At 36.3% G+C, this 14,883-nt stretch overlaps 2 protein-coding genes across 4 annotated transcripts in view; one reads left to right on the top strand and one right to left on the bottom strand.

The window, feature by feature from the left end:
- Window positions 1-887: 887 nt before the first annotated feature.
- LOC117412928 (PRELI domain-containing protein 2-like) lies at window positions 888-14,866 on the bottom strand. Of its 2 annotated transcripts, none has more exons than XM_058996985.1 (6): window positions 14,793-14,866; window positions 10,874-10,931; window positions 9,195-9,268; window positions 8,118-8,278; window positions 3,394-3,499; window positions 888-1,279 (listed from the first exon to the last, which is right to left on the bottom strand). In XM_058996985.1, the coding sequence occupies exons 1-6, from the start codon at window positions 14,811-14,813 to the stop codon at window positions 1,223-1,225; spliced, it is 477 nt and encodes a 158-aa protein (XP_058852968.1). In that variant the 5' UTR covers window positions 14,814-14,866; the 3' UTR covers window positions 888-1,222. The 2 variants fall into 2 exon arrangements, with proteins under 2 accessions (XP_058852968.1, XP_033877459.1); XM_034021568.3 differs by lacking the exon at window positions 14,793-14,866 and adding an exon at window positions 14,079-14,218.
- LOC117412927 (E3 ubiquitin-protein ligase SH3RF2-like) overlaps window positions 14,389-14,883 on the top strand; it is a 30,377-nt gene continuing 29,882 nt past the window's right edge. For both annotated transcript variants that reach the window (XM_058996980.1, XM_058996983.1), the window contains exon 1: window positions 14,389-14,520. The gene's annotated coding sequence lies outside the window, so the exon portion shown is untranslated. The remainder of the gene's footprint in view (window positions 14,521-14,883) is intronic.

Below are 14,883 nucleotides of genomic sequence, written 5' to 3' on the forward strand. Positions count from 1 at the left end.
TGTACTTTTGTGTTCATTGTTTAATGCGACTATTAACCCCACACTATTCAGTCATTTTGAGACACTGTGTCAAACCCCAAAAGTCCAATGTCTTTAATCCCTCCGCAGGAGTAACAGTTTGTAATAGCTACAAGGGTTTAAAGTAATGTTGAGTATTGGAACCTGGGGTTTTCTGATGCACCTGGGAGCACTGAAAACATAGTAAAAAATAGTTTTCAGAGGTGAAGGAGTTAAAAAAAAAGACAATAGGACTGTAAGCCTGTTTTTAGTACACTTATTTTACGGAATATGGCCCGTTATCTCTTTGAGTGTGATAGATAAGGATTCACTGGCACCTTCCCACACGATACTAAATGAGATGCTTGTTTGAATGAAACACAGGGATCTATTACATCATAATGGAGGATTGTTAAACCCCCTTTACGTTGTTTTTCTTCAACATGAGCAGTTGAGAGAAGAAATAATAATTGTTTTTTAATGGGAATCCAACACTTTCAAATTGAGGTGTAATTTCTGTCACTGCAATCTCAATCCGTCTTGATACTGGCAATGCATCCATTCATCACACTCTGCATCTCACATCACACTAAACTGAGGCTGGTTAATTATTGTTACACCAGGAGTGACTTGTATCCCTGTACACAAGAGGACAAGATCTTGAAGCATGCCAGTTGAAAGGCACCAGAACAGACAGATCAACAGGATCATTTCAAAGCACGGGACGTTTTGGAAAAGTAGGGTTTTGCTATAGGGTACTCATATATAATAAGATTCTGTCCATTATAGAAATACCAAATGTTACCTTTTTTTTTTTTTTTTGCATGTACACTATTGATTTCTGTTTTGATAGTGCGCACAAACAAATGTGATTACCATCACAAAAAACATTGCACCAATATGCCAGTTTATTAATGACAACATTATTAACAATCATCAAAATTTAAAACACCAGTTTGGTCCTAAAAATAAATCCGCATATAAACATTTGACATTGTAATGCTTACTGCATATGCATGCTTGACCATAAATAAAAACAGACGCTGTACAAGTTATCCTGAGGAAACAGCATATGTGTAAAGTTATATTGAAACACAGTGAATCGCAGCTGTCCATTTCAAATGCGCTTGTCTGACAGGTATCATCCTATTCTGTAAAAAGCCACATTCTCTTCTTACTGCTGCTATTGCTGGTAAGCAGAAGCATCCATCCAACAGGAATGCTGTTACAAGAAGGGACGGCCGCATCTTTGTTCTAGAATGGTCTCCATTATATTCACACTCTGCAAGACAGAAGCAAGGCGGCACTGAAAACTCTTCACAATGACATTTCAGCACAACAGTCAATCTGCACCAAAGGTCCCTTTGACGAGGCAATGCATCTGCTCTGTGTTAATAAAACACAGTATAGACATCGAAGGACGTAGTGCAAAAAAGAGCAATCGCTCCAAATCATTTGCTTTACCAGGTGGAGCTATGCAAAAAGCACAAAACTAAAACTTCTCAAAAGTGGAATGATTACAGTGACAATATTCAAATTAGTTTTGTAGCCATCATGCATATTGTATGCAGGAGGCAATTATATATATTTTTTAACAGCATAACCATCATCAGATAAGATCCCAAACAAAAGTGTGTCTTATGTTATACAGCAGATATCTATATAAAGTCATTAAAAAATACTATAGAACTGAAAGTCACTAACTATAACTACTGTCAATTTGTTTGCTCATGGTTTTTGATCTCAAAAATCAAATATACAATACTACATACCCAGCCCCCTGATAGCATGCTACAGTGAATCAAATATACAATACTACATACCCAGCCCCCTGATAGCATGCTACAGGGAATCAAATATGCAATACTACATTCCCAGCCTTCAAAAAATGAAGCTTGGCTCATTAGATTTGAACAGAAAAAAAAAAAATCTTCACCTTCCCATGGCACAGTATACCCCCAGTGATATTGTTTGACAAATTTAAAAAAAAGAACCACTTGAAACTTGAGAGCTAAGACACAATTATCTTCAATCGTATCAAAAGGACGGCTAGTGCAGTTTAAATTACAGTACTTTGCTTTCTTTCCTGTGAAAAGTGTCTAGCAGGTTTAAATTGAATAAAAGAAAAAGCCACAATCACAAATGAGTCTGGTTTTGCAAGGTACATTATTTCAGAACAAAATAACTGCAACAGTTATCAAGACAATACCCCCCAATCACTATAAATGCAGAGCTTAGATCTAAAAAGCTCACATTTCTGAAAGCAATGACCTACACAAGCAACTCTGCATTGGGAATTGAAATATCTAATCCTAACTCAAATTCCAGCTCTATCATTAAGTAATACCATGAGGTTTACTTGTGCCTTTTTGTAGTTGAACAAGCAAACAAAAACTGAAATTTAACTTTAGGAACACTTCAAATAAAACAAACGTGTAAATGGTGTTGCAAAATGAAGAGGGAAAAAACACACCATTTTGGTTCTCTTATTACGTTCCACAGAACAGAAGGAGGCAACAAAAATATATAATATATACAATCTATATAAAAATCACTGGACAACATTTCCAGCAAGCTGGGCACTGTTTAAGCGAGACATTTCAGAAAGACGTGCTTGCCTTTTTTCAATTACATATTTTTATGTTCTAGACAGAGAAAAGCAAAGCAGTTTTTCTTTACTTGCAACTCTAGGATTACTACAGTAATTGTATGTTTACATAATATAAACACTCTTATTTTGGGACTGGCAAATAAAATTATCAACTGAACATATATAAACATGTATAAATATATAAAAACACTTCCTTAAGAACAAGCTGGAGGTTTTGCGAATACACACAAAGCATCCCCAGTAGTATAATTTAAGGGCAGTGTCATATGAGATTGAATGGTTTGTAAACATGAAAAAGATTGTATGATTCATCTATCCAGAGGTTAAAAACAAGGTGACACTGAAATGGACAAAGTTCACTGGATACCGCATGCAATGAAACTTGAGAGAATCATAGAATACAACTGTGTACAAGCTATTTAGACGCTATGTCAAAAGATGTAGTCAATTTGATTGATATGGCCAGACTTTAAAGCAATGTGACAGGGAAAGGATACATTTTTACTGGACAAAACAAGTAATGGATTTCAAGTAAGAAAATCAAAGAACGCAGCTGTGTACCAAACATTAAGACAATATAACTCAACGTGCCCTGTCTCTAAGCAGCTGTAATTTTAAAATTCACATGATCATGGGATATTTTGCTTACTAAAAAGCCAATGAAGAACAAACAGTGGATGGTGCTTGCATTAAAGTCTTGCATAAAGAAAGGATTTCTGTTATTTTTTTACTTGGATAAGTTTCCTAAGGATTCATTTTCAGCACAATCCCGATCAGCTGCTTACCTTTTTGACTCCTTTGTTAAAAAACGCTTGAGCAAATACTTCACACAACCGGTTCAGTTTCCCTGCACCAGTGACAACGATGCTCCCTTTCTGATGGAATTCAGTCCTGTAAAAAAGTAAATCACATACAGTGTGTATAATGTATTTTATATATATATCTCCATGACAAAGAAGCAAGGCTGCTGACTGGCCCTCTTAAAATCCATGCATCAAAGCTGTTCAAGTGCAAAATGGCACTGTTGTGTTTATAACAAGCTGCTTTCGTCTTGTGGGTGCATGTTAAATGGACCACGGACACTGAACAGGAGGGTTCACTGGGAGCTGTTATCCCCACTTGGTGTCACTGACAATGTTTTCTGGAGGAGTAAGAGCACCCGAAGGAGAATGTATACATCTCTTTATTGGCGTTTGACTCTTTGAATGCCAGTTTGTGGTGTTTTGTTAAGGATATTGCACTACAAGTAAAATCGGTTTGTTTAAGTGGGGTTAGGTGGACAGCAGGTTAACTCACAACTCTTTCACCTGAATGGATGATCATTTCCAGTTCTCAGTTATTGGCTAACATTATCACAATAATCTCCATCATATTAAATCAAGTTTTAACTTAAATACACCTTTTTACTTGTTAACTTTGAGAAATAAAGCATTAGATGACTGCAAGAAACACAAAAATCAATTAAAACAAATAAATCAAGACTAAACAAATATCCCGATATTCAAGAATAGACTGATGCAACTATAAATGGGAGGGGGTGCTGTGCTGTTTCACCTCAGAAGAATGTTTTTAACAAATCCTATCCTGTTGTTGTGAAAGCTATTGAGACAGTCTATGTAAAACAGTCTGTATTAACACACAAGAGTGGGTTTTCTGCATCGCCTTATTAAGTTGTATTAATAATGCCCTTCACTCAAGATAAATATCCCAGTTTAAGAGATGCAATAAAGATTTGAAGGACCACATGAAACAATTACGAAGTGTGAGCACAGCATCACTTTTTTTTACCTTAATAAAGGAGAGAAGTCATTTTTCTATCTTTCCAGTAAAGTGGGAAATCTGTTCCATGGTTTTGTGAACACCACTAGGGCATGCACAAGACAAGCTAGCTAATGAAGGATTCAGGAGGTACTTAGAACTGACTGCTAAGAACATTCACTGCAATCAAATGCATTCAGAATTAGGGCTCTTATTTTCCCTCCTTCACAATCTGTTAAAAAAAACTGTGCACAGAATGCAATATACCAAATTGCATATCTTAAAAGCTGCATTGAAGTTAAAGTGGAAACACATGCTGATAATTACATGTAACTTCAGTTGTTTGCAATGAGCAGGCTTTATTGATTCGTGTTTGGCATCTTTTCAACGCTTAAGTTTTGTATTCAATAATGCATTTATAGAGGGCATTATGAAAGTATACATCATACACTAACCAGTCAAAGGACATAAAGTCTACTACAGTACCCCACAGCTGCTAAATGAAAGGATGTGCTCTCACAATATAATCCTTAATGCATAAATTTAATAAGCTGAAGCTTTGTGACTGGAACCCAATACTATATCTCCCAGACATTTGACGACCAGTATTTATATATATATATATATATATATATATATATATATATATATATATATATATATATATACACACACACACACACACACACATTTCTCTATTCAAATATGGTAAATTACACAAGTTTAAAGGATCTCATAATATTATAATATTAACATCAGTGTACGAACAGGGTGGAGACTTTGCAAAAGGATGTCAGCTCTAACAATATTACCAAAATGACCTACAATAATTTGCTTCCCAATCTTAATCTTAAGAGTATCAAACAGTGCATACAATATGATGTGGTCTTAAAATATTGTCATACAACAAGGCACAGTATGTATATAGGAGTATGCTGTGCCTGGCCAAATCACAGCGCTGTAGTACTGAGCGCCATTAATATACTGTAGTACTATGATCTTCTGCCACCTTGGAGCAGCCTCTGCACAGCCCATTGGCATCTTTACTGTTGCTGTCTTTTTAAACAGCCAGAAAATTACAGCCTATTACACGAGTCATTTGAGAGTTAACAATATAAGGATAGCTTGTCCTTTGAAAATGATTCCCTGGTTATGCTTCACACATTGATGAACGCTCCTGTTAGTGTGCACTATTAAAACTGCACATCTGCGTGGAGAGGGTTTTTTTTTTTTTTTGGCAAGCAGAATCTAACTTACAAAATAAAAATGACATGCGTGATGCTTCCCTGTATTTTTAGATGAATATAAAACGTTTCAATGCGGTCCATTTACACCAAAGGCAGGAGAACGTGACACTACACTATGCAACGTGCAATCAAAACCATCCATCTTTCGGATCGGAAAGGTGATTTTTTTGTATATGAAAAGGAAACAGAATGCGTATAGAAAACAGATTCTAGCAGAATTTATTATACGCTAAATATGGAGCTAAATTGCCATCTAGAGATGACTAAAATTAATTAAGAATGCTGAAAACAGGCAGATGTGGAATTACTTTATTTTTCCACCTGTGTGTTTAAAGCAATCAACAGCTGACTTCCAGCGTGTTACTTTAATTCAATTTTTGGTTTTATACTTGGTCCCTTAGCTACTGTTAGCAATGCCCCTTTAACTTTCAAATGCATGCCTTTTTTAAATCTCAGGAATACATGCAGCAATGCACAGGCTGTTCCTCCAACTTGTCATTGCAGAGGATTTGTCTGCCTGCATACCAAAGGAGATCGGAAAGACAAACGGTTCATGGAAATTATTGATCAAAAATCAATTCCTACAGTACAAAGACAGCCAGACTGCATCATGAGGAAGTCTATTAATGAAAGCCATCTGCATAAATATTGAATAGTTTCGAGGAGCTGATTTCTCTACTCATCCGCTTGCTGCAAGTCTAATAAGTGTGTAATAACTGCAGAGGCTTTTCTATTTTTACTTTCATGATTTTCAGCGATTGCAGTGCAGCTCTCTAGCTAAGAGTAGGACCTTTGAGCACCGAGTAATGGTGAGAATGGCTACAGTTTAACACACCTCGACAAATGCATCACAAATCATTATCTCAGAGAGCTGACTTTCATAACTGCAGCATCAACACCACACACAAGCACTAGAGGTTATGAAATGATTTATGCATAGTCCAAATTAGACATCCTAGCTAATTCTCAGCTGGGGTTCCTGTTTGTTAACTGCTTGAGTTGGTCCAGAACTATTAAGACATCACTATGCATTACTGGCTACAGCTGAATTGCAATTATATACAAAAGCTTTAACAAAAAAAAAAATGAAGGTTGGACAAAAGCACATGCCCTGCACCCAAGACCTTGTTTGGATCTGCTCCTAAAATAATGAGATACCATCAATCTAGGAAATCAGGCCCATGCTAAATCTGCTCTGAACTGCTTTCAAGGGAAACTTTATACCTACAGTCCATTGTCCTAAAATGGAATTTCTTTATTGTTAAGTGTCATATTATAGGTGTTCTGCATGATCCTTGCTGTTTCTGCTTTGCTTATTATTAGCCAGGCATACTATTGCAGCAACAGTTGCTGCCGAAAACATTTTTATTTATTCAAAAAAAAGAAATCTTGAGTAGTGATTACAGCAATTAATTTTGGAACAGTTAGTAAGAATGGCAAATAATACCTTAAGCAAAAAAAAACAAAACGGAGAACCTTACAGAACACACAAAAACATAATAAAGAGTAAGAAATTAAGGATTAGAAATATGCAGATTACACAAAGTATCATTTTAAGTATGCCTGTTTTTCCTCTCTGGTCCCCCCTCTTCTCTCCCAGAACTAATTTTGGTTTTCGGTGCCTGATTGTTAAAGTAGCACATCTCAACAAGGCATAAACAAGCCTGCAGTCTGGGCAAGTGAACTTCCCAAGCGGTGCTTCTTGGTACACTGCTCTTGATCAACAGAAGATTGCAATGAATGCAAATCAAATACACAAGTATCAAACTAGATTCAGCTGTAGGCTTGTGTGTAAGGAATTAAAATGACTTGTCATTTTGGAAAACACATGACTTCTGATTCAGGGGGACCCTTTTATTAAACTGATGGCAAGCCCTCCTCTTGTGGGGATGGGTCTATACAGAAGAAGTGTCTCGGGCTTCCCATGAGTTTCACATTGGTGACTCACCCAATGTAACAAATGCTACATTCTCATGGAATGGGCCTTGGATCAACACTGCAGGTGAAGGAAATAGATGATTCTAGAGGTACAGGGGTTTAAACTATTCAGTTAACACCTAGAGATAATTGCTTTTATTGATCACACTGCTGACTGGTTATACAGTTATGATTCAGCCTGTCAGTGGGAAGGCATTTCCCTGGGCAACATCGTATCCAACAGGCACAGCTCAGTGGGCCAACTCTCAATTAACACTCTAAAAAAGACATGCAATTGTTTGATTCCCAACAGAGGCAGCAGCCCAGTACACTTCGGCTTTCGGATTCTTGCGTTATTTTTTTTTTAAACTTGTGATGTTTCCATAACACTTTATTCCAGCAAAGCATTTTTTTATTAAAATGACAGATCCTATTTTGCTCGCACAGTACTGTATAATAATAATAATAATAATAATAATAATAATAATAATAATAATAATAATAATAATAATGAGAGAAATGTTATGATGCTCGTATAATATGGATCAAGCTATCAAAGAGAACAGCAACAGCAACACACAGCGCACCAGTTTGGGTTTTCTACACTCTGCTTGAAGACCGATACTTCATGAAACGTGGAGTATTGGGCCCAGGTGAGGCAGCGGCTTTTGATATTCAGAATTCTTTGTTTCATATCCAGCCAGGACTCCTCTTCTATATGGACATCGTTAACATTCAAGAAGTTGATCTGCAAGCAATCAAATTGTTTACAGTATAAACAAGAGACAATTATTACATGTACAGGATTGTATGTAGTCTGTGGATGTGATTTTATGTAGTCTTTCATTTCATATAATGAAAAAGAAGGGCTTTTAGAAGGGATGCAAATTTAGCTGACATTTTAGTCCACAGTAAACATAAAGGGGTCATAGAAGGGACATTGCAACCTGTAAAAGCACATGTAAAGTGTGGAATTATGTTGGTAAAGATAAAAGTGAAATCGCAAATAAAGAAAATAAATACAGTCTTCCAAAAATCTGTCATGTAAGGATAGCAATCTGGTATATTTTGCACAAAATGTAATAAAATAAAATATGTAAGAGAGACAGGTACATTATTATATAAAAGAATACAAAACCACTTATCAAATATATTTTAAAAAAATTAACCAATAGTTCAGCACTTTACAAGGAACAGTAGGTCGTTACATCATTAGCTACGTAGTGAATTACATCACAAAGACATTAGATTTAAAGATAAATAAATGTGTGGTTACCATGGCATTAAAAAGCCTATAAATACCTCCAATGTTCAAACACACTTTCCCTTATGTTAAACATACCGAAACGTTGGGAAGTTGGCTCTTTGAGCAAAAACGTGTACATATATATATATATATATATATATATATATATATATATATATATATATATATATATATAATATTATATAGGACTGGTTGGAATGACTAAAATGGCATTGTAATGGTCTCTCTGGAGTGGAATATTAAAATATTAAATCCCCCTGTATTACAGAATGCTGTGAAACGGTGCAGGGCATTTCCAATCATACTGTACCACAAACCAAAGCACCATTTTGAAGAGTGACAGACAGAAAAACAGGGAGACAGTCAGCGAAAGAACAACAAACTAGAGTTGAAATACCTTTCTCAAGAACTTGGGAATCACATTGTTGCAAGTTGCTATCTTCCTTCTATAAATAATTCCTGAGATGTTGTCTACAGAAGCAAGCAAATAAATGAGTGACTTCAAAAGCCGGTAAAACCTCAACTGAGGGTTAGAAATGCATGTTAATGGACACCATTAATATGGAATAACTCCCTGGACATTTATTTTCAGAATTATACATCTGCTCAGCACACTATTAAACAGTACATCTATAGACTACTCATAGTATTTGTATATATTCTTCATATGAATGGTTGAAAATATTAAATATGTCTAAATATTGCAATAACCTTGAAGAAATGTTATTTAAGAAACGTTAAACTGAAGTGCACAACAGTATCAATACAAATACTGTATCAAACTTGACGAGTAGCAACACATGGTATAGTTGGTGTATCGCATCATAGGAGTGCTATTGAAGCATTTCTGTACATGAGACCATAAGAGCTCCCTTTTCAAATACTCCTTTCTGTTCCCTATGGGCTACTGTTGCTACATCTATGACCCTTTAGACATTCTTTATTTGTGAAGCGGTCAAGTCATTTCTGAACTCGCCTGTATACAACAACAGAAAGCACTGTTTACCCGGCAGAGGTGGTGTAGATTTCGCAATGGCTAAACCAGGCCTGTTCAATCTGCTGAAATGAAAATCATTGTGCTAAATCTACAATGCAATTCCTGATATAAACTACAAACTGACCTAACTGAGTCACACCTGCTCAGAGAAAGCTGTTAATCACTGGGAACCTAGAGAGCTGGTCTGTGCCACCGAAAATAAACATTCCTGCAGGAAGCAGATGTTGATGTGACTGTGGTTAAGACAGTAAATTATTAACTACAAAAACAAACAAAACAGGGTTTTGAGCTGTAACTGACATAATAATTATCATGTCATGTTGAACATGTACAGGGGATGGGCCGGAGCAAGCAACCGATAATCCTTCAACTTTTACACTTCTGCCATTTTACATTACCTGCGCCTGCTTGTGAGAAACTAGCAGAGAATGTATACGAACAGCACACAGTCTAAAGCAGGGCTTCCCAATCCCAGTCCTGGAAACCCACTGGTTTACATTCCAACGGCATTCTCAATTACTTCATTAAACCCTTCATTGAACTAATAATGTGCTTAATTAGACCTTTATAATTGTTCTCAGCTCCTAAGAAGTTGCCAATTTCAAGTTACTTATAAAATTAGCTAGAAATCTCCAACTGTTTAAAAGCGAAAACAATTATAAAAGGTGTAATTAAGCTAATGAATAGCTCACTGAAGGGTTTAATGAAGCAACTGAGAACTCAGTTGAAATGAAAACCAGAAGACACTGTGGGTCCCCAGGACCCGGATTGGAAAACCCTGATCTAGTGGATGTACAAAACACAGTACATCAGGGGTCTCCAGTCCTAGTCCTGGAGGGCCGGTGTCCCTCCTGGTTTTTGTTTCAACTGTATCCTAAATTACATAATTGGACCAATTAAGTGCTTATTAGAAGCTTAACTGGTCCAATTAATTGATTGGATTGGAGACCCCTGCAGTACATTAGTGGGAAGAAATACCACAAAGTATAACTTTGGTATTCATTAGATCCACTGAAGGAACAAAGGGTTCTACAATGGGGCAATGTTCACCAATCCAATACAACGCGTTAGATACATACCTGTTTTTTCTTCTACAGTTTTAATTCCGGTTACATGTTCCTCAAGGGGAGTTGGATACTGCAATAGAAATGATGTGTATTATAACAAGCTTAAAATGGAGTGGATGTTTTCTTTCATGAAACATCAAATTAAGTGATGTATCCCCAAATGTTACAAAATGAGTCGGACGTGGTCAGAATACTTAAATGCTAAATAATTTAACAGTCTGTGTACCGCCAACATTGCTAAATAATTTAGTTCTCAGACTGTGAAGCTTAATGTAATTCAACTGCCTTCCAATAGATTCGAAATGGTCAATTGTGGAATTAGATCATCTGTACTCTCAAATAATTTGCATGTGCAAATCATAAAGATAAACAAGTTGCCATTGCAGCTTTGTTATTCTTTTAAACTGTGCATTTTAGCGCTCCAGAAAGGTTTGAGACGCTTGCAGACTACAGAGAAGCAAGGCAAAGCCACTAATGCACCTCAATCCTGTCCTCAACATTCAGTCCCAGACCTGAGACTGGAGACTGTGTCAAATTGAGCAGAAATGGACTGCAATACACTAAGTGATCGAAACCACAAACACACTGCTGATACCTAAACTAGACTGAGAATGAAGCCAGGCCTCCAGCGGTGAAGGGTTAGTGCAAACACATGACACAGTCAAGCCAAAAGGTCTGTAGGCTCAGTTTACACTACAGCAGTCTGAGATGAATATAATTGTACTTACTCTATGAAAACACCTTTAAAATAAAAAAAAACTAACATTCTTCAGTGCAGCAGAAGTTTATTTTGATTTATTTTTTTTTTAACACTGCACTTACTGCACAACCTGTATTGATATTTATATACACCAGTGTATTTACATTACATGTGACATTTCTGACAAAGTAATTTTTACCTCTCAACACATTTCAAGCAATGTTTGTTTGAATATCTGTCCCAGCAATACATTACAGTTATAAGACGGTGAGACAGGAGAGATACATGTTTTATAGGCGACAGCTTGACGGAGAGGGATGCTGACACTTTGTTAGGAACTCGGCGTGTGTACTAAACAGGAACTCTATACATGAATGCATTCGACAGTCATTCATTGTGTGTAACATTATCTGACCACAGGTCACGTGTTTGGCACTACAGCTTTGGAATTATTTATCATGTCCATTCAAAACAATAGATTTTTTAGTTCCTTTTCCCCTGCTGGCACAGTATCGTTATTTTTAATTGCATATTTATTAATTGCATATGATCGTAACATTAGGGGATTTTTTTTTTCATTATTTTCAGAAACCAAAATGTTTATCCATGAAGAACAACAAATTATTTCCCGACGACTGTGTCGAAAACTAAAGGACTCTGGCGTCCCCATGTGGCAACTTTGATTATTTATTCAAATATGCAATACAGAATATGAATTTAGATGTATTTTTAATCTACGCTTTATGCTTGGAGGAATGCAATTTACTTTGTTAACATCAGAACAATTTGCATTTTTTTATAATAATATTTCTGTAGGGTAAACAGCTTGGTATTTAGACGTATGTTTTCTCTGGGGCTTTTTGATGCAGTGAATAAGCATATAGAAAACTTTACACAGATTACACTTGGAAAGATACATTTGTCACATCAATATGATTTAATCTATACTGCCAAAAACAGTTTGGTGGTCAGGCTGGGTTCACTCATTAGGGTCACAATTAGACAGACCTGGTACACAATGTGACCACAACAGCTCCCTTTTAAAATAATATTTTTTGTTCCCTATGGGCTACTGTTGCTACATCTATGACCCTTTAGACGTTCTTTATTTGTGAAGCGGTCAAGTCATTTCTGAACTCGCCTGTATACAACAACAGAAAGCACTGTTTACCAGGCAGAGGTGGTGTAGATTTCGCAATGGCTAAACTAGGCCTGTTCAATCTGCTGAAATGAAAATTACTGTGCTAAATCTACAATGCAATTCCTGATATAAACAAAGTTTAGGAGCACTAGTGGAGAACCTCCGACCTCCCTGAGTGACACACCTGGTCAAGGGAACAGCCAGTAGCTCTGAGCTTGAAGAGCGCAGCTGAGGCTGAGACTTTTGTATTCAAATAAACAACATATAATAATGCCCTCATTTTTTTTCTTCCGTTATAAAAGCTTTAGCTGGGGGGGGGGGGGGTGATTTTTCATGGCTGGCTAAAGCCCTATATTATTTTTCAAAAGAGGGAATGAGAGAATATATGCACTTATCCAGTCATATGCGGTTTTCACGATCTCGTCGCCTTCTAGACAAAATTGTAGATATTAGTACTGCAATAGCCTTATGTTATGATTCGTAGCATTGCCGCTGTACTTTACGCATCCAGAGCAGGTCAAACATCATTGTGTGTCCATTCCTGCCATTTCATCGGGCAGTGTCCCGCTTGCAAAGATTTTTTTTTTTGCGACGCAATGGTCGCATCGGGCAGCGTGTAGCGTGTAGGTGTTCTGCCAAATAAAGTCTCCTCCTTGCAGTATTTGGCACATTAGGTGCCAAATAGTGTCTCTTAGACGTATTGGTCACTCCAGCACAATTTTAATAATTAAGTAATAATGTGCAATATATTGTTTAACCGTATTCATTGGATATTTAAATGGTCTTACATTCTTTGCATTAGAAGATCAGAGAACACTGTATTGATAATTCGTGCACTTCCTGTAGCGGAGCAGAATAATGCCTCGATTTACCTTTGCAAAACTATTGAAATGAGACTGTTTTTAGCAGACAAGATTCAAAGATGGCGCGGACCGTGTTTTAATTTGTTCTTTAGTCCCAGGTTACAAGGAATCGTCCTAGGGGAACATACTGAGCGGAAATAGCTCTTTAGCCAAAATAAAAACAGAATTAAATAATAATGCATGCTAGATACCGAAAGTGAACTTCCTGTTTTAAATATATAAATGTATGTCATATAAATAGCATTCAGTAATTTAACACAAACTTCAGTGAGTCGGAGTAACCTGGTCAATATCCTTAAACTGCTAAACATGCATAACTAAAAATACATATCATGATATAACCGTGGTTATTAAACAGTGTACTATTAAGTACATAATTAATTACCATGAACCCTACAAACCACACACAAGAAATGTGATAATGAACAACCATAGTGTATGGATGAGTTGGTTTAGATCAACGTGACAATTCACGTAGCTAGTATAATATAAGTTAAACAATGAGCCACATACCTTATTTAAGTGTATATTTACAACGAGTTCAAATGGGTATTTGTACATCTTCATTATTTCCACCGTAATTACCATGTTATTAATTCAAGAACTTAAAATGAACACTTTTAATCTATCTAATAAGACGCGCTGCTTGCAACTTTGTTACAAAACTGCACATTCGCGTTACTTACCCTACCGGAGTAGAGGAAGCATGCTCGTCAACTTTATTGAATAACTTTATTAGTGCTTTTGAGGACAATGAACCGAGGACAAAGTACGAGCACAGTCAAATAAAAGCATTACTGTAATGTAGGACAATAAGATAAACGATAGAAACATGTGCATTGTTTTCATTTCCTAGGACTTATTTATGAGCTGCGAACTGTTTTATTTTAAGTTTTAGAACCGTCAGTGTAGGTGCTACGGGAAACATTTGTAAACATACTTCGTGGGCGTACAGGTAAGTGTGAATTTTTAATAAAGTGCCAAATGTAAATCTTTACTCCAGTGCCCCTTATCATTTTTATTTTAAGATTCTCATTTGCGGATTTGATGCGATTTTGGTTCGGATAAGTAAGTATTATATATATATCAAACATCATATATATATATATATATATATAGATAGATAGATAGATATGTTTAGGGGCGTGCTGAATGGAGTTTCGACAAGGAGCTGTATTTATGTGACTTGTAGTTCATTTCAAGCACAGTGCGAGGGTCCCTACTTACCTGAGACAAGTGGAAGTCCATAAAAAAAGTGCAAGCAAATTCCTAAAATAAATAAATTAAATAAAACATACTTATTGTGTGGCGTGTGCAT

The sequence above is a fragment of the Acipenser ruthenus genome, chromosome 23 (assembly GCF_902713425.1).
Source record: "Acipenser ruthenus chromosome 23, fAciRut3.2 maternal haplotype, whole genome shotgun sequence".
NCBI lineage: Eukaryota > Metazoa > Chordata > Actinopteri > Acipenseriformes > Acipenseridae > Acipenser > Acipenser ruthenus.